The sequence below is a fragment of the Coturnix japonica genome, chromosome 1 (genome assembly GCF_054131305.1).
Source record: "Coturnix japonica strain WE chromosome 1, WE-NBRP24, whole genome shotgun sequence".
In the NCBI taxonomy this organism is placed as follows: Eukaryota; Metazoa; Chordata; class Aves; order Galliformes; family Phasianidae; genus Coturnix; species Coturnix japonica.
In genome coordinates, this window is record NC_140663.1 from 84,585,959 (window position 1) to 84,605,303 (window position 19,345).

The 19,345-nt window shown below is 42.4% G+C and overlaps 1 protein-coding gene across 4 annotated transcripts; it reads left to right on the forward strand.

Moving 5' to 3' along the window:
- The first annotated feature begins 121 nt into the window (after positions 1-121).
- On the forward strand, positions 122-19,248 carry GPHRB (golgi pH regulator B). 4 transcript variants are annotated; one of them, XR_014938768.1, is made up of 14 exons: positions 122-190; positions 3,026-3,085; positions 3,865-3,968; positions 5,346-5,452; positions 6,297-6,398; positions 10,094-10,214; positions 10,509-10,589; positions 14,001-14,110; positions 16,013-16,101; positions 16,767-16,859; positions 17,185-17,439; positions 17,691-17,780; positions 18,408-18,473; positions 18,625-19,248. XR_014938768.1 is itself a non-coding variant. In XM_015879820.3 (14 exons), exons 1-14 carry the CDS (start codon positions 149-151, stop codon positions 18,829-18,831), a joined length of 1,377 nt encoding a protein of 458 aa, XP_015735306.1. In that variant the 5' UTR covers positions 122-148; the 3' UTR covers positions 18,832-19,248. The 4 variants fall into 4 exon arrangements, 3 of the variants coding, with proteins under 3 accessions (XP_015735306.1, XP_015735315.1, XP_085383303.1); XM_015879820.3 differs by having other exon boundaries at positions 16,004-16,101; positions 17,185-17,280; XM_015879829.3 differs by having other exon boundaries at positions 17,185-17,280.
- Positions 19,249-19,345: the final 97 nt, after the last annotated feature.

Here is a 19,345-nt window from a genome sequence, read left to right on the forward strand (position 1 = left end):
CGACACAACACCCCTTCCATAACAGCCACGCTGAGGTGACTGCTGTGGGGAGGGGAGGATCCGTGAGGGCCCGCCCTGTGCGCGGGAAGGGCGGTGCTCCCCGCTCCGGCGCCTGCGCACTACAACCAGCGGCGGGAGGGCGGTCGCCATGAGCTTCCTCATCGATTCCAGCATCATGGTGACCTCCCAGGTAGCCCGGCATTGCGCGGATCGGGCCCGGCCGCGTACGGAATGAGGGAGAGAGAGGCGAAATAGATGGGCAGCTCGGGCCTGTCTAGCTGCCCGCTCGCCGCGCCTCCGGAAGCGGCCGTCGGGGCTGAGGGGCGTGTGGGAGGAGCTTGGGGTGCGCATGCGGTGCCTCTGAGTCGGTTCCCGTGCTGTTTGGTGGGGTTGTTGTCTGCTACGTGGAAAGAAATAAATAGAAATAAAACCACCCGACCTGTGGTTCAGGAGTGTTAGGCAGTACGTTTTGTATTGCTTAAAGCTGCCTCTTTGGTCTGTTTTGTTGAGTGTCACCGTGACCCTTGTCCTTGCCTGGTTGTCGTATCAGGATGTTATGTACAGCAAGAAGTCAATGTGTAAGGCTGTAGGGAATGGGGTTTCCTTCCTGCTGCCTTCAGAGTCATCTTTCAACCACGCTGCTTTTTACTCCAGCTTAGTTCACCCAGCAGCCTGTTGAACCTTGTTTCGTGTCATCCTGTCTTTATCGTTCCAAGATGGGTGGTGGTCTTAACCTTTTTGAGTTCGTCTTATTGTTTTGTGGGTGGAAACACTCCATCTTTCTTCATTAACTGCCAGTAGTTTGTCTTGTCATTGTGTTGTCTCTGACCTTCCTCTCCACCTTGCTGCCCCGCTCCCTCATCAGTAAGCATCCAAACACCCTTTCTTCCTCTCTGCTCCTCTGGTTGCAGAGCTGGTCCAACTGTTTGCTTCTGCTAAAAGCGAAAGGTTCTGCCCCTTCTTCCCTTCCACTTGGCTGCACAGTCATATTTTCATCTGTGCTTTCTCCAGTATTTGGTTTTCTGCCATATAAATGAGTTGATCTGGGTCGCAGAGGAAATCTGATCAGCTTCAGAGCTGATTTAAAATCTGTGCTCTGTAATGATGAGCTGAGGAAATGGCACCTTTCCCCTCTCAAAAGCAGCTGGATATCTTATACAATATTTCACATATGACTGCAGTTCCTCTGACAATTTTCAGGCTAGATTTCAGCTGTTTCTTGAAGGTAAAGTCTCCTCCTGCTTGGTATAGATTTGACTTTTGTTTCTAACGTGCCTTTTCACTGTCAGTGGGTTGAGTGCAGCTTTGATACTCTTAGCAGTTCCCCCAGAACAAAAGCTTTCCCATCATTTGCTTTGATTTCTAAGATCTAACTTCCCTAATTGTTTCGCTTTCAATTGTGATGGCAGCATTGCATCTTCCAGCCGTCTTCAAAAGTATAAAGCTGGATGTTTAAATTGCTGCATGTAATTGTCAAATGCTCAAACTCACGCTCACTTGCGGCGTCTTAGAATGTGAACATAAGATAGTGTCTCTCTGTGCTTTTCTATAGTTCCTAATACAAAGGAAATCTAGCCTTCATATATAATTTCCTCTGTTATTATCATCCCTGAATAACTACTTATCTCTTTTTTTACTTCATTTCTTTCTATCTTTTGAAAAGTCTATCTGCCTTCTCCTCCTTCCCCACTGTTAATGGTATCGTACTTTGACTTATAGCCTGGCCTGTAAGTAGGAGGCTTATGGAATATCTTATCTTTCTCTTATATTTTTGCTATCAAGTACTTTAAAGTCTGAGATCCTCCTCAAACCAGTTTTGCCACCTGCTGTCAATCACTAGACCTCATTCCTGTGCCAGTTTTGCATTCAAGGCAAAATGAATTTGACCTTCCTCACCCAGCTTTCCAGGTACTCCTTGTTTGTAAATGATGTTCTGTGCTGCTGCTGAAATCCATTGACTTCCTATGCACAATGAAATCACCCACAGATGGCTTGTGTTGGAAGAGACCTTAACCCTGGGGTTAAGGATGGATTGCTGGGGGGCACCACTTGTGACTGGCCTACATGTGGACAGTCTGTCATGGACTTATCTCATCTCTAGATCTGTCTGTGTCTATGATGGGGACAGCAGTGTGTCCAAAACTGAAGGTCTTACTCTAAAGCTGAAGGCGAGATGGCATGCACTGCCAAGACGAGCAGTAAAAGAGAGGGCAGTCTTATGACTTGCAAGCAGTTTTATCTTTCCCTCTGAATGGAAAATGGAAACAAACGGTCTTCTGAGGTGTGTAGTTCTTCTCTTCTGAGAACCAGGTACCCAGAAAGTTGTCACTCCACAGAACTGGAGCATTAACTCTTCAACTCACAGTGCTCTATGTGATTTTATGGTGTGGAATACTGTATGGGAAATTGGTTATCACGGCCTGAAGCTCTGATTAATCAGCTGAGGCAAGTATTGGGTCAGCTGTGGGAGCACAGGTGAGAGTAATTGAGCTGTGCTCCCGGAAGGGGTGGAGCTTGACTCCACCTCCTCTAGACCTCATTTGAGGGCTGACCACCACTAAGGCAGCATCTCTTGGAGATTGCTCCCTGGGGGAGATTGTCTCAGCATTTCCCAATGAAGGCATTCATATCAGTGAGTCTTTCCTTATAAATAATCCTTTGAATGTCTGTTACAGTCTTTGTCTCATTCCACCTTACAAATACTGATAACAAAAATTATAAAACCACGACAGAGGCGTTAACAACCACCCTCTAGCTACAACTATCCAGCCAAGTCTTTATCCTCTGAATAGTGCAGCATTGAAATCTGTGTCTCTCCAGTTAAAAGATGTGGTACAGGACCATGTCAAAGGCCTTTAGCTGAACATTTGTTATTCTCTCTGTGATACCTTGAAAAGTTTAATATCTTAGGTATGTTGGCCTTGTTCTGTTGCTTCCTTTTCTTTCTCCTACAGCCAATAGTGAAGCAGCTTCATATTTTGCAAATTACTGGACGCAGTTGTTGAATACTTAATTTCTTTTGCAGGTGCTATTCTTTGGATTTGGATGGTTGTTCTTCATGCGCAAGCTCTTCAAGGATTATGAGGTAAGAAGGGGACTTTCGTCACAACTCTTTATCTTAAGATTACTCTCAATTATTGCAGTGTTTTTAAAACTGTTTCTGACCTTTTTCCACTCTTTAAGCTCTTTCATCTTATTTCCAGCTTTTGTACACGTACTTTCTTTTTCACTTCCCCTGTACTTTTATTGATAAGACTCGTAGGTATCTGGGGAAATGGATTCTTCTGGGACCACTAAGTTTCTGCACTGGCAACTGTTAATAAAAAAAATCAGTTGGAGAAAGAGCAGGAGTAACAGAAGCCTTTTTCCTTGAGTAAGCTTGACTTAATTGCAGATCTTTGTAGACAAGATCAAATTCAGCTTTGAATTTGGTGAGGCGTGAATTGTTTGTGAGGATTGGTTGGGATAAAGGTTGGGATATTCCCTTATCCCAAGGAGACTATAAGAAAGTCTAGGTAAGAGATGGCTTAGGTGCAAGCAAAATTCAAGCCCCAAAAGTTTTTTTCTTAAATTATTCTTAAATCTAAGATTAAGAGCATGGTACACTGTTAGCAACTCCCTGTCATTAAGCAAGTTGCCATCGGGTCCCTTCTCCATAGGACTTCTCTGTCAAATAGGATTGATTCAGTCAGTACAGTACAGGCTGTTGTTTCTTCCCTTTGGAATTAAATGCAGGGTGCCTTGTAGGAAGAGCTGTGTACAGCTGTATCATGGGTTTTGGCTTTTTTTCCACCTGTGGGATATCAGCATGCCATTCTACAAACAGAAATGCCCGATACTTCTGGTGTATTTTCTCCATTGCAGGTGCGACAGTACGTTGTCCAAGTCATCTTCTCTGTGACTTTTGCCTTCTCTTGTACTATGTTTGAACTCATCATCTTTGAGATTTTGGGAGTGCTGAACAGCAGGTGAGTTTGGGAGTTGACTGAAGGGCTAGTGTGCAGAATGCTTAATGTATAGATTAGACTTGTACTGTGAGAAAATGGTTAATACCTCAACAGAGGTGTTTGAGCAGCTGGATTTATTTGACAAAGCACGAGACTAGAAGCCTTAAGTTCCTGATTCTGCCACAGTTGCTATTAGCGTGGCCTAAAAACAAAGCTTTAGTCTTTGAGATTTTTCTTTTGTGAAATAAAAGGACGGTTTTATGGGTGAGCTGTGAAGCTTCAGATCATGCTGACGAGCTCTTTTCAGATGTCAAGAACTGTAAAAACTGTAAGTCCTTGTTTTTCAGTACTGGTCAAAGCAGTGAATAAGATGTGAAGCTAATTGTGAAGTGAAAACTGTACTTCTATAGTAGAACTCTATTTGTGAATCAAAGGCACGTCCTCCTTTGACATAGGGTGAGGGCTTCTACATAAAGAAGATGTAAAAAGGTGGTTACTTCAGAAAGCAGCAGGAAAGAGAAGACAGAGCAGTAACATGGAAAGGTTATGGGTTTCCTATTTGTTTTCTTTTATGATATGAGTCTAAGTACAATCAAAGGAATTGAAAGGCAAGAAGTTCAAAATGAATATAAGGTACCAGTAGTTTAGACTGTATGTTATTAATCTGTAGAACTTGCAGCCAGAGAGATCACAGAGGAGAATGCTTTTGTAAGCTTTAATAAAGGACTGGAAATCACTATTGATGAAAATGTCTGCCTCTGAATTAGCTAGGAAAAAGTGACAAGGATTCTCAGGAATTCTTCCCCAAGACATAAGCAGGATATGGGTCAGTACTGGGAATAAGGCATTCTCCAGGCTAACAAACCCAACTCCCTGAACCTTTATTCATAAGAGAGGTATTCCAGCCCTCTGATCATCTTTGTGGCCCTCCTCTGGATTCACTCCAACAGATCTCCATCTTTCCTGTATTAGAGGCCTCAGGCTTGGACCCAGTATTCCAGATGGAGTCTCTCAAGTGCAGAGTAGACAGTGGCAGTCACCTCCTTTCCATTGCTGGCTACCCCTCTTTTCATGCAGCCCAGAATACAGTTGGCCTTCCAGGCCGCGGTTGCATGCTGCTGGCACCATGGCATCCAACCCCATATTACTTGTACTGCATTTTGACGTAATCTAACTGATTTGTGCCTAGAAAAATAGATTTTTCTAGGTAGCTGTTAGTTTTGAAATACACATCCATGGGCTGTATGTGGGGAAAAAAACAACAGAACATGCTGTATGCTAGGCCAGCAATATCCAGTGGTTCTTACTGAGAGGACTGCAGAGTGTCTCAATTAAGGGCTATCTTTTTGAAATATGTTATGATGTAGCATGCTTACCTGTATTTTGGCTTTCTTTCAGCTCTCGATATTTTCACTGGAAGCTGAACCTGTGTGTCATTCTGCTCATCCTAGTCTTCATGGTACCCTTTTACATCGGTTACTTTGTTGTGAGCAATATCAGATTATGTGAGTACTTGGCTTATGATGCTGGGCCAACTAATTTGAGACTGTGCATACAAATGAGAACTAACTAACTTTTCTTTTGAGAGGGAGATGTGCTGGTCACTCTTCCTGTATTTTTTTTCCTTGTCCTGGCTAGGTAAGTTCTGTCTGGATCTTAATGCTTGAGCAATAACTGCTTATTGAGAAGTTAGGATGTGTTTCACCTGGCCCTTCAAAATGTAGCTTTTCTTTCTGGGTTTCAACAAAGATGGGCACTTTGGAGTGATGTTACTGGAAGTTGTTCCTTTAGAGTTTTAAGCTTTCAGCCAAGCCCTGGAAACCTTGGTCAGCCTGTATTGTTCTACTAAGGAGTGAAAGAAACAAGGTGAAAAAATCCAATAATTTACATTTGTTTTTTCTGCTTACTACTGTTTGCTTGAGGCCTCTTCCACGTACTAATGCACATCTACCCTTGAGTTATCAATATTCATCATTCTTACGTGTTAAGCTTAGATATGTGGGTTGGGAGTATAATGCCAAAATGCATAGCTTTGGCATTAAGACGAAGTTTTCAAGTGTAGTTTTCAGGATCACATAAGAAAGATGTGACTAAGTACTTCCCTATTCAGAGTGCTGCCCTTAGAGAAAAGCCAGAATGCAGTGTTGTTGGGTTAACCCTTGCTAAAGGTGATGTCTCAAATAGTGAGTTTGGTTGGAAGTGAAGGGGTGTGTTCTGCTAGATCCAGCTCTGTCAGAATACATCTGTTTTGGCCATCTATGCTTTAAGCAGCCTTTGGGCTACTGGAGTGATTTTGTAAGGCTGAAAATACCTTAAGGGAAGAACTTCAATATTATTTTCTTTCTATAGTGCACAGACAGAAACTGCTTTTTGCGTGTGTTCTGTGGTTGACGTTTATGTATTTCTTCTGGAAGCTGGGAGATCCATTTCCTATCCTCAGCCCAAAACATGGTGAGTTTCCTGTTGTTTATTTCTTCCCACCTAAAAGTAGTCTCATCTCTGCACTCTTATCTTGAAGCTTTTATTGTGTTGTGTTTATTCCACGCTTGGGACTATAGAAACTATTTCTTGTAACTCAGTCTGCTTTGAAACACAGAATCTGAAGGTTGCCAGCCAGCCAGAAATGGTTGGATGTACCAAGTTATTTGCTTTAGTTTTCTTCCGGTAGCACAAGAAGACTGAATCACAGAATTGTAGGGGTTGGAAGGGACCTCTAGAGATCATGGAGTCCAACCCCCCTGCCAAAGCAGGCTCCCTACACCACGTCACACAGGTAGGCGTCCAGGCGGGTCTTGAATATCTCCAGAGAAGGAGACTCCACCACCTCCCTGGGCAGCCTGTTCCAGTGCTACGTCACCCTCACTGTAAAGAAGTTCTTGTGCACATTCGTGCGGAACTTCCTATGCTGTACTTTCATCCCATTACCCCTAGTCCTGTCCCCACGCACTACTGAAAAGAGACCAGACTCACCACTATGGCTCCCACACCTCAGGTATTTATAAACCTGGATCAAGTCCCCTCTCAGCCTTCTTTTCTCAAGGCTAAACAGACCCAGTTCCCTAAGTCTCTCCTCACAGAGGAGATGCTCCAGGCCCTTCACCATCTTAGTGGCCCTCCGCTGAACTCTTTCCAAGAGATCCCTGTCTTTTTTTGTACTGGGGAGCCCAGAAAAAAAAGACTGCAGGGAAGTGAATGAGTCCTAACTGAACCGAAGTTATGCAGGAATACAGGGTGTTTTTTGAGGACTTTCCACGAAATATATGAGGTTTTGCAATGACAAGCTGATCACAAGTTTTATTCAATCGATTATTTTCTTGTGGAGACAAATGTACTGTAAGAAATGACAACCAAACCTTAATCTGATTTTAATCAGTCATATTTTTTGTGGTTTTCTTTTTTTTTTTTTTGGTGACTAAAATCAAATCACCTTAGTGTAGGTGGCTGTCCAGTTGACAAAACATGGCAGGGTTCCCAAACTCACGTCTATTTAAACTGTAGCCGGTAACATGCCAGGCAGGGCGTATGAACTTTGGTGCAACTTTGCACTCCAGCTGAGTCAGGAGGCAGTACAATAGCACAGTACTGGCATGTAAGTTGAAAAATCCTGCTGTATGTCAGACCTACATATTAACTTGGGTATCTCTGCTCTGCACTCATGGAACCAAGAGCATTTGTAGTGTGAGGTTACTGTGTAGACTTAGTTGTTATGTGGCAGACATTATTGACATGGGTGTAACTGTTCTGAATCCTTTAGAAACATAGTTATGTCTTAGAACGCTGTAGGAAGGATTAGCTGTCACCAGTGTTTCCTGTATAACTTATCCTGCCATTATCCCCTGTGCTGGAGAATTGTTTGTGTTTTTCTCAACAGGAGAGATTCAGTCAGTTTCCATCCAATTGGTGAATGTATCTGTCTGGATAGATAACCATCAACTTAATCTTTCTGTTCTCTGTGAGACTACTTCATTCTGGACTCAGAAGATAAAAATTGAAGGATACCAATTGCTGCAGAGTCTGCTCACATCTGTGATTCTAAAACTTTCCTAAGAGAAAGTGTGTATCTGTGTTTTATAATTGTGTCATTTGCCCATGAAATACAGTAGCTTGTAAATAGCACAGATCACTATGCAGTGTTTTGTTGCCAAGAAAGAAGTGAATCCACTTACATCCACTTGAGTTGGCAGAATATATTAATCCTAAGGGAGTTTAGCCATAATGTTCAGATAGAGTAGTCTGAAGAGGACTAAAAGTCCTGTGCAGCTGAGTAACAACTGCAAGTATCTGTAATTGGTAGGGTTTTTTTTCTCCTGTTTTTGTTTTCTGCTTTGCAGAGTGGTACTTTAACCTAATAGGTGTACAATATCATATCTGAGCAGGTTCAGGCAAAAGGTTAGAGCCAAGGATTAGGCTGGAATGTTGCTGTCTTGCATGTACTAATATTGCAGGGCTTTATTGTGGAGGTGATGGTCTAATTCAGATGTGTAGGATCATGTTGTGGAAGGAGGTATGGCAGGAAGCCCTTTGAGGTACATGCATTGTACCCAGTGTGTTGGGATTGCCTTACCTTGGATGCTGTTGGCACTGTGCAGCAGCTGTGAAATGCACCACCGACCAGGACTTTTTGTCACGAGTCCTGGATGATCTCCAGATTGTTAACTATGACTGTGGACAGTTTTATTCTGTACTGGATTACCTAGTAGTATTCTATTAAGATTCTAATCTTCATCTGAGTTCATAAAGCATATGTTTTATGTGACCTGATCGCAAGAGTAAAGATGCTGAGAGTGTTATGGGGAAATGTTATTTTAGACAGTGGAATGTCATGTCATTTTGAAGGCACCTCTGTTTAACTGGTGCTATCTGATACTGATAGGCAAAAGGCCAGGATATAGTAGCACATTCTGTAGCTGGTGTAAATCTCTTTGCAGCTGCACATGACTGGGTTGTCTCATTTTCCCTTTGTGAAGTCCTTTTGCTGTGTTTTCATCATTTATTCTCCTTCTCTGAAGCATGAAATGTGGCTTGGCACTTGGCCATCTCAGCTTTGAAATCATTTAAGCTCCAAATGTGCTGTGTGTAGCAGCTATTCTATAAATATCTCCCTAAAAAACAAGTTAACATTTGATAGTACATGGCACCGTATCCTGAGAAGATGGGTTGAGATCTGTTCTGTATGGTTGGGAAGAATAAATGCAGTCTCATTTCTGGTATTGGATACAGCACAGGCTTGACATTCATGCTATGTCACATGAATGTATGTTTGAGAGTTCACCTGGTGCTCAGAATGCTTGCTTAGTGGTCACCTCAACTGCCAGCGTGTATCCACAAAATGAGCACTGAACAGCTTGGAGGAGCATGAACTTCCCATGCTGTCGTATCACAGAATCACAGAATGACCCAGGTTGGAAGGGACCTCAAGGATCATGTAGTTCCAACCCCCCTGCCTGGCAGGGCCACCAAACATACACCTTTACTAGATCAGGTTGCCCAGGGCCCCGTCCAACCTGGTCTTGAACACCTCCAAGGACGGGGCATCCACAACCTCCCTGGGCAGCCTGTTCCAGGGCCTAACCACTCTCCTAGTGAAGAATTGCTATCTTCACTATCCTAGTGAAGTAATTGCTATCTTAATGAACAAATTGCACTTGGTATGGAGGGATCTAATGATTGATGGGATAGGGCTTACTGTGTGTGATCCAGAGAGAGTTTTGGACCAGTTTTTGGGGAGTAACTGGTTTGTTACCTCTAGTCCTGGTTCTTGCTGGAGCGTCTTTGCTGAAGATAGCTGCTTTACAGAACCTGGTGGATGTATGTTCCCACCTCAGCAAAGTCCAGCCACTAGTAAACACTAGTTTTATTAATGAAGAACCAAAAATTTGGTAATCGATCCCCTTCAGATCTCTTAACATTCTCCACAGTATGAGTATCCTCTCACTGTTTCTAAGCATGATAATGAGCTTTCCAAGGGAGATCTTCTCTCTATTCATAGTCCCTGTCCGTACTTCATACTACCTCTGGTCATTGCACTGTGAAAGTAGCTGGTTTCATTAGGCAGCTCTGTATGTGTACTGGTGTGCAAAGATGCCAACTGTGGGACAGGATGAAGAGTGCAGCCCGTTACTGACGCTGTGTTCTTTATCTTACAGGAATCCTGTCTATAGAGCAGCTCATCAGCCGTGTGGGTGTGATTGGGGTGACACTCATGGCTTTGCTGTCAGGATTTGGTGCTGTCAACTGTCCATATACTTACATGTCCTACTTTCTCAGGTAATTGCAGCCTTGTGAAATATTTTGTTTGCCTTTGAGGTTATTATTCTGCTTTTCTCATTGAATTGATTGAATTTTTTTCTTTAAAGTTGCCTTTTTCTCATCCTGATGGTATTAGGCTTTTGTTTTCCTTGTTCTAAGTGTCCTTTAGCTGTTGCTGTTCTTTACACCAGAACCGTTTTCATCACTGAATCATCTCTGTACAAGCTTCTCTCTTCTGTGTTTTATGAGGATATCCATACTCCCTCAGAAATGGAATAACAGGCCTAATGGTTGTGTGTCTTCATTCTGCAGGAATGTGACAGATGCGGATATTCTCGCTTTAGAGCGACGACTCCTTCAGACTATGGACATGATTATTAGTAAGAAAAAAAGGTGAGAAAAGAGCAGATGCATTAAATGAATTATGTCAGGGATTTGCAGTCAGTATGGTATAAAATGCTCTTGAAATTACTCAGATTTTCTTTTCAGGGCTAGATGTTCCAGTGAAACAGGTGGCTGAGTTAGATTAGAGCTGTGTGTTGTTTCATTCTGGCCTGATATGCAACTTAGGCTTTTTCACAGGCCTCTGCCTTAAATAGCATCTTTTTTCCTGCAGTGGTACAGATTAGGCTTCCAGGATGAGTTCTAACTCTCTGATGTCAACTTGACTGATCTAAGATATACGCATCTCTCTCCTGATGAATAAACATCCCTTGAACCACCTTAGTTAACTCTCTTATTGGCAATTTTGGTACAGCAGTTGAATTCATACCTACTGAGGTTTCTCCTGCTCTGAAGATTTGGTGTTTCCTGGTGAAAACTGAAGCAAGCTAGTGAGCTGATGTGAACACAGCTGTGTAAAGCTTGCCTTTTGTAAGAATATTGATAAAGGTATTATGGCGTTGTGGAACACTGCTAATATGATGGTTATTATGTATGATGTAGTGTGACATCAGGAGGTAACATAGGCATGACATCAGAACTCTGCTTTTGTTGATTTAGCTTATTTCATGTGCTTCAGGTGGAAAAAGCTACTTTTAGGAAACACTGTCATTGCACTTACACTGAAAGGATTTTTGCATGCTCTCACAAATTGCATATTTCACGCCTTACCAGTTAGAAAGAATAAATGACATTACCCATGTCACTTCAGAGGTCTGTCTGGCATAGAATTCTTGCAGAAACCCTCAAAACTTTACTTCAGGTGCACTAATGTTTTAATGGAACCTTTTAATGTGTTACAAAGTAGTACAGTCTTGCTGAATTAGTCAGCAGCGTGCATATCTGCTGATCAGTGAACAGATCTGCTGATTTGCTGAGCGTGTAAAAGGGTAGTTGAAGCATGTCGTCTTTCTTCCTCTTTGAAAATGTTAAGTGGTGGGCAAATGTTAACTCACTGTATGTGGTGATTTGTAGTTTAGTGAGAATGTGCGTTTAATCAGAGAGGTTTAGTTGACTGGTGTGATTGACAAAGCACATACTAACATGCTGGTGTTGGAGTTAAAAAAAATTACTGTGGAGTAGTTTTTGAGTCTGCCCTTTTGTTTTTTGTAGTGTATTTGGACCTCTCATCTCAGGGAAGGTCAAGTTGGGTTAAAAGTATGAATGTCTGGGACTTGTAATTGACTAGCATTTCCTGGAGACAGTTGTTGGAAGTTGTTTTTGCTGATGCTTTTTACACAGAAATTATTCTGTCCTTTCTGAGCATACTCAACGCATTAAGGAAATTTGCCATTTAAGGCTGATAGGTTCTTCATACTCATTTTTGCTGATACTTTGGGCCCCTCACTGTGAGAAAGACATGGAAACCCTGGAGTGTGCCCAGAGAAGGGCAAATAGACTGGTGAGGGGTCTGGAGCACAGGCCTTATGAGGAGTAGCTGAGGAGAAAACTGGCATTGTTCAGTCTGGAGAAGAGGAGGCTCAGGGGAGACCTCATTATTCTCTATAACTGCCTGAAAGGAGGTTGTAGTGAGCTGGGGATCAGCCTCTTCTCTCATGTTACTGGTGACAGAGGGAATGGACTCAAGTTGCGTCAGGGGAGATTTCAGGCTGGATGTTAGGAAACACCACTGAAGGAGTGGTCAGGCAGTGGAATGGGCTGCTCAGGTGGAGTCACCGACCCTGGAGGTGTTCAAGGAACATTTGGACATTGTGTTGAGGAACATGGTTTAGTGAGATGGGTGCATGGTTGGACTGGGTGATCTCATAGTCTCATAGTCTGGTGCGGGTTGGAAGGGACCTTAGAGATCATCGAGTCCAACCCCCGGGATTCGAGCCTCTGTGTAGCAGAGCGGCACTTCTACCACTTGTGCCACAGGGGGGATTCGAACCCAGGCCTCAGTGTTGCAATGCGGCATAACTACCACTGCGCCACCGGGGCACAGATCTTGTAAGTCTTTTCCAAGATGATTCTTTTCCTTGGTGATTCTATGTTATATATCCGAGGCTCTAGTTAAATTACCTGGGTTCTGTGGCACCATTGCTTTAATTTGCTTCATATCAGAATTAAAGCAGACTGTCTGAACTAGATGTGTTATATGTATATACAACTGAAAATGACATGTTTTTTTTTCTTTACTTGTGGATCCTTTCTGTGAGATCTTCAGAACTCTGACCACTGTGTATGTAGAGCAATCCCTGCCACTTCTCAATGTAAAAGATTTGCCGTGCTACACTTACAGCCTTGCGCTTATCTTGACATGGGCGCCTTTTTTGTTTTTTCAGTGCCATGATTCATTTGGAATGAAGTGTGGGAATTGGGTAATGAGAGGTTAACAAGCGTTAAAAATGCAGTTCTTGCCTATATTTGACAACTATTTGGAGGAATTAGATTATTCAAAGATATCTGTTATTTGTAGTCTATGGGTGTATTTTCTCTTATGGGTGCTATGGGAAATGCCCCAGGGGTATTACTTCTTCTATTGTGTGATTTATTATATTATTATTATTTTTTTTTATTACTCTGCTTATCAGCAGCCTTGAAGAGGGCTCAGTGCCAAATGTAGCAGTGCTGGCTGCAGCTACAAAAAAGGACCTGAGCGCTGTCAAATCGTGGATTGCCTTAACAATACTATGAATAGTTTTCAGCTTAGGGTGGATAACTGGCTCACAAATTTCAATGGGGAGACATGTGAGGTAATGAGGCCAGAAGCCAGCAGTGCTTGCAGGAATTACACTGCAGTGCACATGGGGGTGCGAGGGACAGTGTGCAGCTGCTGCAGTGTCCAGTGATTTGGTCCAATAATGGATTTATGTGTTTCTGCTTCATAAGAGTTTGTCATGCAACCTAGCAGTGAGTGACAGCACGTGAGAGCTGCTGCACACCACCCAGTGCTCACACTTCTGTGGAGGAAGCGGAATGTGCAGTGATAAAGAGGTATCCAAGGAGAGAAAGGGGCATGAGAAGTTTTTCCAGTTTCTCAATTGGAGATAGCACGGTCTTGTGTTTGATGAAAGTAACTAATCACGTGACTGAGAAAACTATTTGAATATTTATAATTGGATTTAAATCCCTCTAAGGATTGAAGCAGAATTCCAAATAGAAGTCTTAGGAAGTGTCTCATTGAATCTTGCTTGATTAGATCTGGGCTCTGCTCCAGAGCTAATCAAGATAATGTTATGAAGCAAGATTAGTGCTTAGGGAAATAAAAAGGGGGCATCTGTTTTCAGTGAATTTAGTTTAATTGTCTTTTCTAAGGAACTTAGAAACAACTTTTGGTTGTTGGGTTTGAGTTTTGGTTTTTGTTTTGCTTTATTCTAAAAGGACTTTACTCCTGAAGACTTGTGTTTTCTGCTCTTTCAGGATAGCAGTGGCTCACAGGACGATGTTCCAGAGAGGGGAAGTGCACAACAAACCCACTGGCTTCTGGGGAATGATAAAAAGTGTTACGACGTCTGTTTCAGGCAGTGAAAGTATCCTTCACCTGCATGCTGGCACCTGGAGGTGATTACAGCTTTCTTCTGAAAGGAGGAATGTTAGGTGGGCCTAACACTGCAGAGCACCTGTGTTCCAACACTTTCCAGAAGCCTGAGCAAAAGGCTTCATGTCTCGTAGGAGGTTTGCTGTCAAACACTGTCCTGTGTCACCTTTTACCCAGGGATCGGACTCACAGTCTTATGTAGACACTCAGGAGTCATATGTTGCAGCCGTACTATATAAATGTGCTGTTATATCATCACAGTTGAGGTGTTCAGCAGGTTGCAGGACAGATGTACGCACTTGCTGTGTCACATTGCAGATGTCTACCCTGTCACAACACTGAAGCTAGAGGTTGCTTTCTATTCTGATGTATCCTTGGCTCAGCAACTTACCTGAATGCATGTTTTATTTCATTACTTGAAATACACTCTTCCAGGGTGGAGAAGTTGTGACATGCTCGAGCAAAACAACAGCACTGTTTGAGGTGCTGGAACAGTTGTCCTCGCTTATAGCTGGCTTTTGGCTGAGTCAGAAAGCAAGAAGAAAGGCAGGAATTGCAGAATTACAGAATTGTAGGGGCTGAAAGGGACCTCTAGAGATCACCCAGTCCAACCCGCTTGCCAAAACAGGCTTCCTAGACCAGGTTGCACAGGTAGAAGTCCAGATGGATCTTGAACATCTCTAGACAAGGAAACTCCAAAACCTCTGGGCAGCCTTTTCCTATGCTCTGTCACCCTTACTGTGAAGAAGTTCTTACGTACATCTGTGTGGAACTTCCTATGCTCCAGTTTCTGGATGTTTCCCTTTGTCCTATCTCCATTCACTGCCGAAAAGAGCGTGGCCTTGTTCCTTTGCCTCCAGTACCTTAGGTATTTATAGACATTGATCAGATCCCCTCTGAGTCTCCTCAGGGCTGAGCAGGCACAGGTTGCTCAGACTTTCTTCATAGGAGAGATGCTCTGCACACTTTGTCATCTATGTTGCCCTCTGCTGGACTCTTTCCAGGAGATCCCTACCTTTTTTTACTGGGGGGGCCCAGAACTGGACATAGTACTCCAGGTGAGGCCTCACCAGGGCAGAGTAGAAGGTGAGGATCACCTCCCTTGACCTGCTGGCCATGCTTTAATGCCCCTCAGGATGCCATTGGCCTTTTTGCCTACTATAGGACACTGCTGGCTCATGGCCAACCTGTCGTCAACCAGGGACCCCCTTGTCCCCCTCTACAGAGCAAGAAGCAACCTGTGGACCAAGTAAATGATTCTCATGGTGTAGGTTCACTGCTGTCACTCTAGCAGTGTGTGTGACAAAAAGTGGACAGGAACATGTGAATAAGTGTTTTTGTGCATATTGAAAAGGGATAGAACAGTTATAAGGGTCTGTACTTCCCTACCTTGCCATTGCTTATCAAGAATGTCTGTCAGACCACCTAAAGTGTCCAGTTTGCTTAAGGCTGAGGAGTCTTCTTCCTATCCTTTTCCAATGGCTGTTGAAATTAGAATTTGGCTGTTTGACTAGACTCTTCATAATAATCACTAATCTTCTAGGAGAATACTCAGTGGTTTTGTTCATGAAGGTGATGATAGAGTGAAATACTAAGCGCTCTGATGATAAGGCATGCTGATTGAAGTGTAGAAGAGCTCTGGTTCTGCAATGTGTTCCCTAGATAGAAGAGTTCTGCCTGCCTTCTTAAAATGGAGTACCGTGCAACACAGGTACCCTTGAGATGTCTTCGGATGTATTATTAACAAGAGCACTAAGACAGTATCAGAAAACTGATCTGGATTAAGCAAGTGGTCAAACCATTAAACGTGACCCTTGAGGTGAAGGTGGGGATTATTTTCTTTTTAATGAAGAATTTGTGATGTACTCTAGCCTTGACTATGCTGGTTTGCCAGATCTGTCTCTTATCCAGCAAGAAGTGGATGCCCTAGAAGAGCTGAGCCGGCAGCTTTTTCTTGAAACTGCTGACCTACATGCAACAAAGGTATGAAACAAAATAACTCCCCAGATAGGTGTTGGGGGCCAGAGTAGCTTGAATGAGGATGTATGTTACCAGAAATTGAAAGCTGTTTAGCAGGTAAATATTGAAATGTTGTGATGTGGTGGAGTGAGAATCTGTTTTGGCCTTCCAGAACTTAAAAGAGAGCTTATAAACAGGAGGGAAATCAACTTTTTACGTGAGTAGACAGTGACAGGACAAGGGTGACCAGTCTTAAACTAAAAGAGGGAAGACTTAGATTAGATGTCAGGAGAAAATTTTTTTGCTGAGAGAAGAGTGAGAAGGATGGGGCACTGGGCAGCCTGATCTAGTGCTTATGGTTGGCAACCTTGCCCATGGCAGGGAGGAACTAGATCATCTTTGTGGTCTCTTTCAACCCAAGCCATTCTGTGGTTCTGTGATGATTCTATGATTCTTTAATATGGGGTCTAGAGGGTGGGTTACTTCCTGTTTAGGTATGTGCTGGAGCATACTACATGTTCCTAAAGCTGTTCAGAAGCCTTTGAATTAAGAGAGTAGTAGGATAAAGCTGTGGTTGCTGCTCTTGGTGCACCATTAAAATGTGTGGCTTTGTGTTGTGGGTTATGATGGTGATGATTTCTTTGTATGTATTGTCCTTCCCCCTTGATTTTTTTTTTTTTCCCCTCCAGGAAAGAATAGAGTACTCCAAAACTTTCCAGGGAAAATACTTCAATTTTTTGGGTTATTTTTTCTCCATCTATTGTGTCTGGAAAATCTTCATGGTATGTAAATATTTTATTCTGTTCTATGTGCACATACACAAATGTCACTCTTTGCACAGATTATGCTATGTGCGTGGCGTATTAAGACCCTAGTCTCCTTATGATCTTGCTTCTGGAAATTCTGAATGAAAATGGTACTTGTCTGGAATAAAGCTCTGCATCTTTCTTTTTACAGAGCCTTAGGCAAGCATTTCTAATGTATGTATTTTTACACCTTAGACAACCCAGCTGCTCCCCCAACCTTGGATATGCAAAGCAAGAATCTCACACGTAGCAGTGAGATGTTCTTACTTTCTTTGATTGTAAATCCATCTCTGCTTTGCAGGCAACCATCAACATTGTGTTTGATCGTGTGGGGAAGACAGATCCGGTCACAAGAGGAATTGAGATCACCGTGAATTATTTGGGAATCCAGTTTGATGTGAGATTTATTAATTCTTACAGCCTTTTGAGTAATTCCTACCTCACAAAAGCAATAGCATACTACTAATAATGTGGAAGTAATAGAATCCTGAGAATGCATCTGTGACTTCTGACTTACTAACAAGAAAAGGAAATACACCGTTAACTTTGCTTTCAAGCAAGTATTCAGTTATTTGCACTTTTATGATTTATTCCTGTAAAAAGGTGATTGATGTAAGTGATATCTCTCTTTCTTGCATGTTTAATGTAATGACTTAACAGATATTTTCACCATTATACTAGTAACGTAAACCTATCTACAATGGATATCATGCAGCTAGGAAGTATGAAGAACCTAAAGAATTAGCAGCTATATGATATGGTGAAAATGGAGTTAGAGAATTAACTGTATTCCTCTCGTTGACACAGGTGAAATTCTGGTCTCAGCACATTTCCTTTATTCTTGTTGGAATAATCATTGTCACCTCTATCAGAGGCCTATTAATTACACTTACGAAGGTACGTTTGGCCAGTAGTGTCTTACCTGATTTTTTTTTTTATGAGGAAAGCTGTTATTAGGTCTTCAAATTCAAACAGAACATATAGTGTATAAACTTTCAGTATACATTTATGTTTTATCTTTCTGAATTTAAATCCTTGTAGAGGGAGGAGGAGAGGAAAAATATGTTCTCCACTATATTTCCCCACTCAGTTTCTATTATTGTTATTCTCAGGAAGAAGTGTGGATGCTCAATGAGATGTTAAGTGTATGTGTGGCTTCAGAATGGTGCTGTAGCCAGGCATATTAGTTAGGGTTCATGAGATGATGATTTAAAGAATGTAGGTTGCCTCATTTGAACTGCTGGTTCTTTTTGAAGAACTGGAAAGGTATTAATTCAAGAGACATGTGACTCCTTGTGCTGACCTGGGTTTTAGTACCCGCTCTTAAATATTAATACGTGACTTTTACCAGTTGGTGCCTGCCACTGACTGAAGAGGTTCGTGTTTCTAGAAGTAGGGTGCATGCACCTCTCTGAAAAATACATGCTTTTTGTGAAAAAAGAGTATTGAATGGCATGTTCCTTTCATGATGACCTAGGGCATCGTTGTCCAGCTGCTTATTTCCAGTATGTTTTTTCTTTCTAGTTCTTCTATGCCATTTCCAGCAGCAAGTCCTCCAATGTTATTGTTCTACTTTTAGCACAGATCATGGTGAGTATGCAGAACCATGGGCATACCTGTATGCATTTGTGCATACATACATATTTGTTTTTGAATACAAACAAAGATAAAGTCTTTATGTGCTGACCCATGTTAGCCACATAGCCAATTCTAAAACAACTGCTACTTTCTCTTTTTACAGGGTATGTACTTTGTATCATCAGTGCTCCTGATTCGGATGAGTATGCCTCTAGAGTACCGCACTATTATAACAGAAGTCCTGGGAGAGCTTCAGTTCAACTTCTATCATCGTTGGTTTGATGTAATATTTCTAGTTAGTGCGTTATCCAGCATCCTCTTTCTCTACTTAGCACACAAACAAGCTCCAGAAAAGCACATGGCCCTCTAAGGAAGGACTGCAGTCACGCACCGCTCTTGTCCTTTCTACTGGACTGTTGCAACTCCTGTGGACTGCAAAACTTGGAGAGCCAGGGTAGTTCTGTGTGTTCGGGCAATGTAACTGGCTCTTTGAACTTCCATGTCTTCAGTCAAGCTCTGTGGCTCATTTTAAGGTGCTACAGCTTGAAGGAAGGGACATGCACATATTGCCAAGGAATAAAGGGAATTTGTGGTACACCAGTATCTTAAGGGACTGTATGCTGTCTGAGGTAAGGCATCTTGGGTTCAGAAGAACGTCTTCAGAGAAGGCATCAAGGAAATGTGATTTTTCTTTTAAAAAGCAACTCATAATTGAGATTCAGAGGATGATAATTTTGGAGCTGAATGTGGGGGTCTGTGGAATTAAATAAGCTTTTGTAATACCTCATGCAAGCATCACAGTTGTTTTTTGTCAGCTCAAAATATTTGTTTGCAGGTGAGCTAGAAAGTGGCTGGAATTTACTACCTGGAGTGAAGTTGAAAAG

What these genes read in the sequence shown, in the direction of transcription:
- GPHRB (XM_015879820.3), top strand. Translation starts at nt 149, where the DNA reads ATGAGCTTCCTCATCGATTCCAGCATCATGGTGACCTCCCAG. An exon ending in ATTATTAGTAAGAAAAAAAG is followed by an intron (nt 10,590 to 14,000) that starts GTGAGAAAAGAG and finishes CTGCTCTTTCAG; the next exon opens with GATAGCAGTGGCTCACAGGA. An exon ending in TATTAATTACACTTACGAAG is followed by an intron (nt 17,781 to 18,407) that starts GTACGTTTGGCC and finishes TTTTCTTTCTAG; the next exon opens with TTCTTCTATGCCATTTCCAG.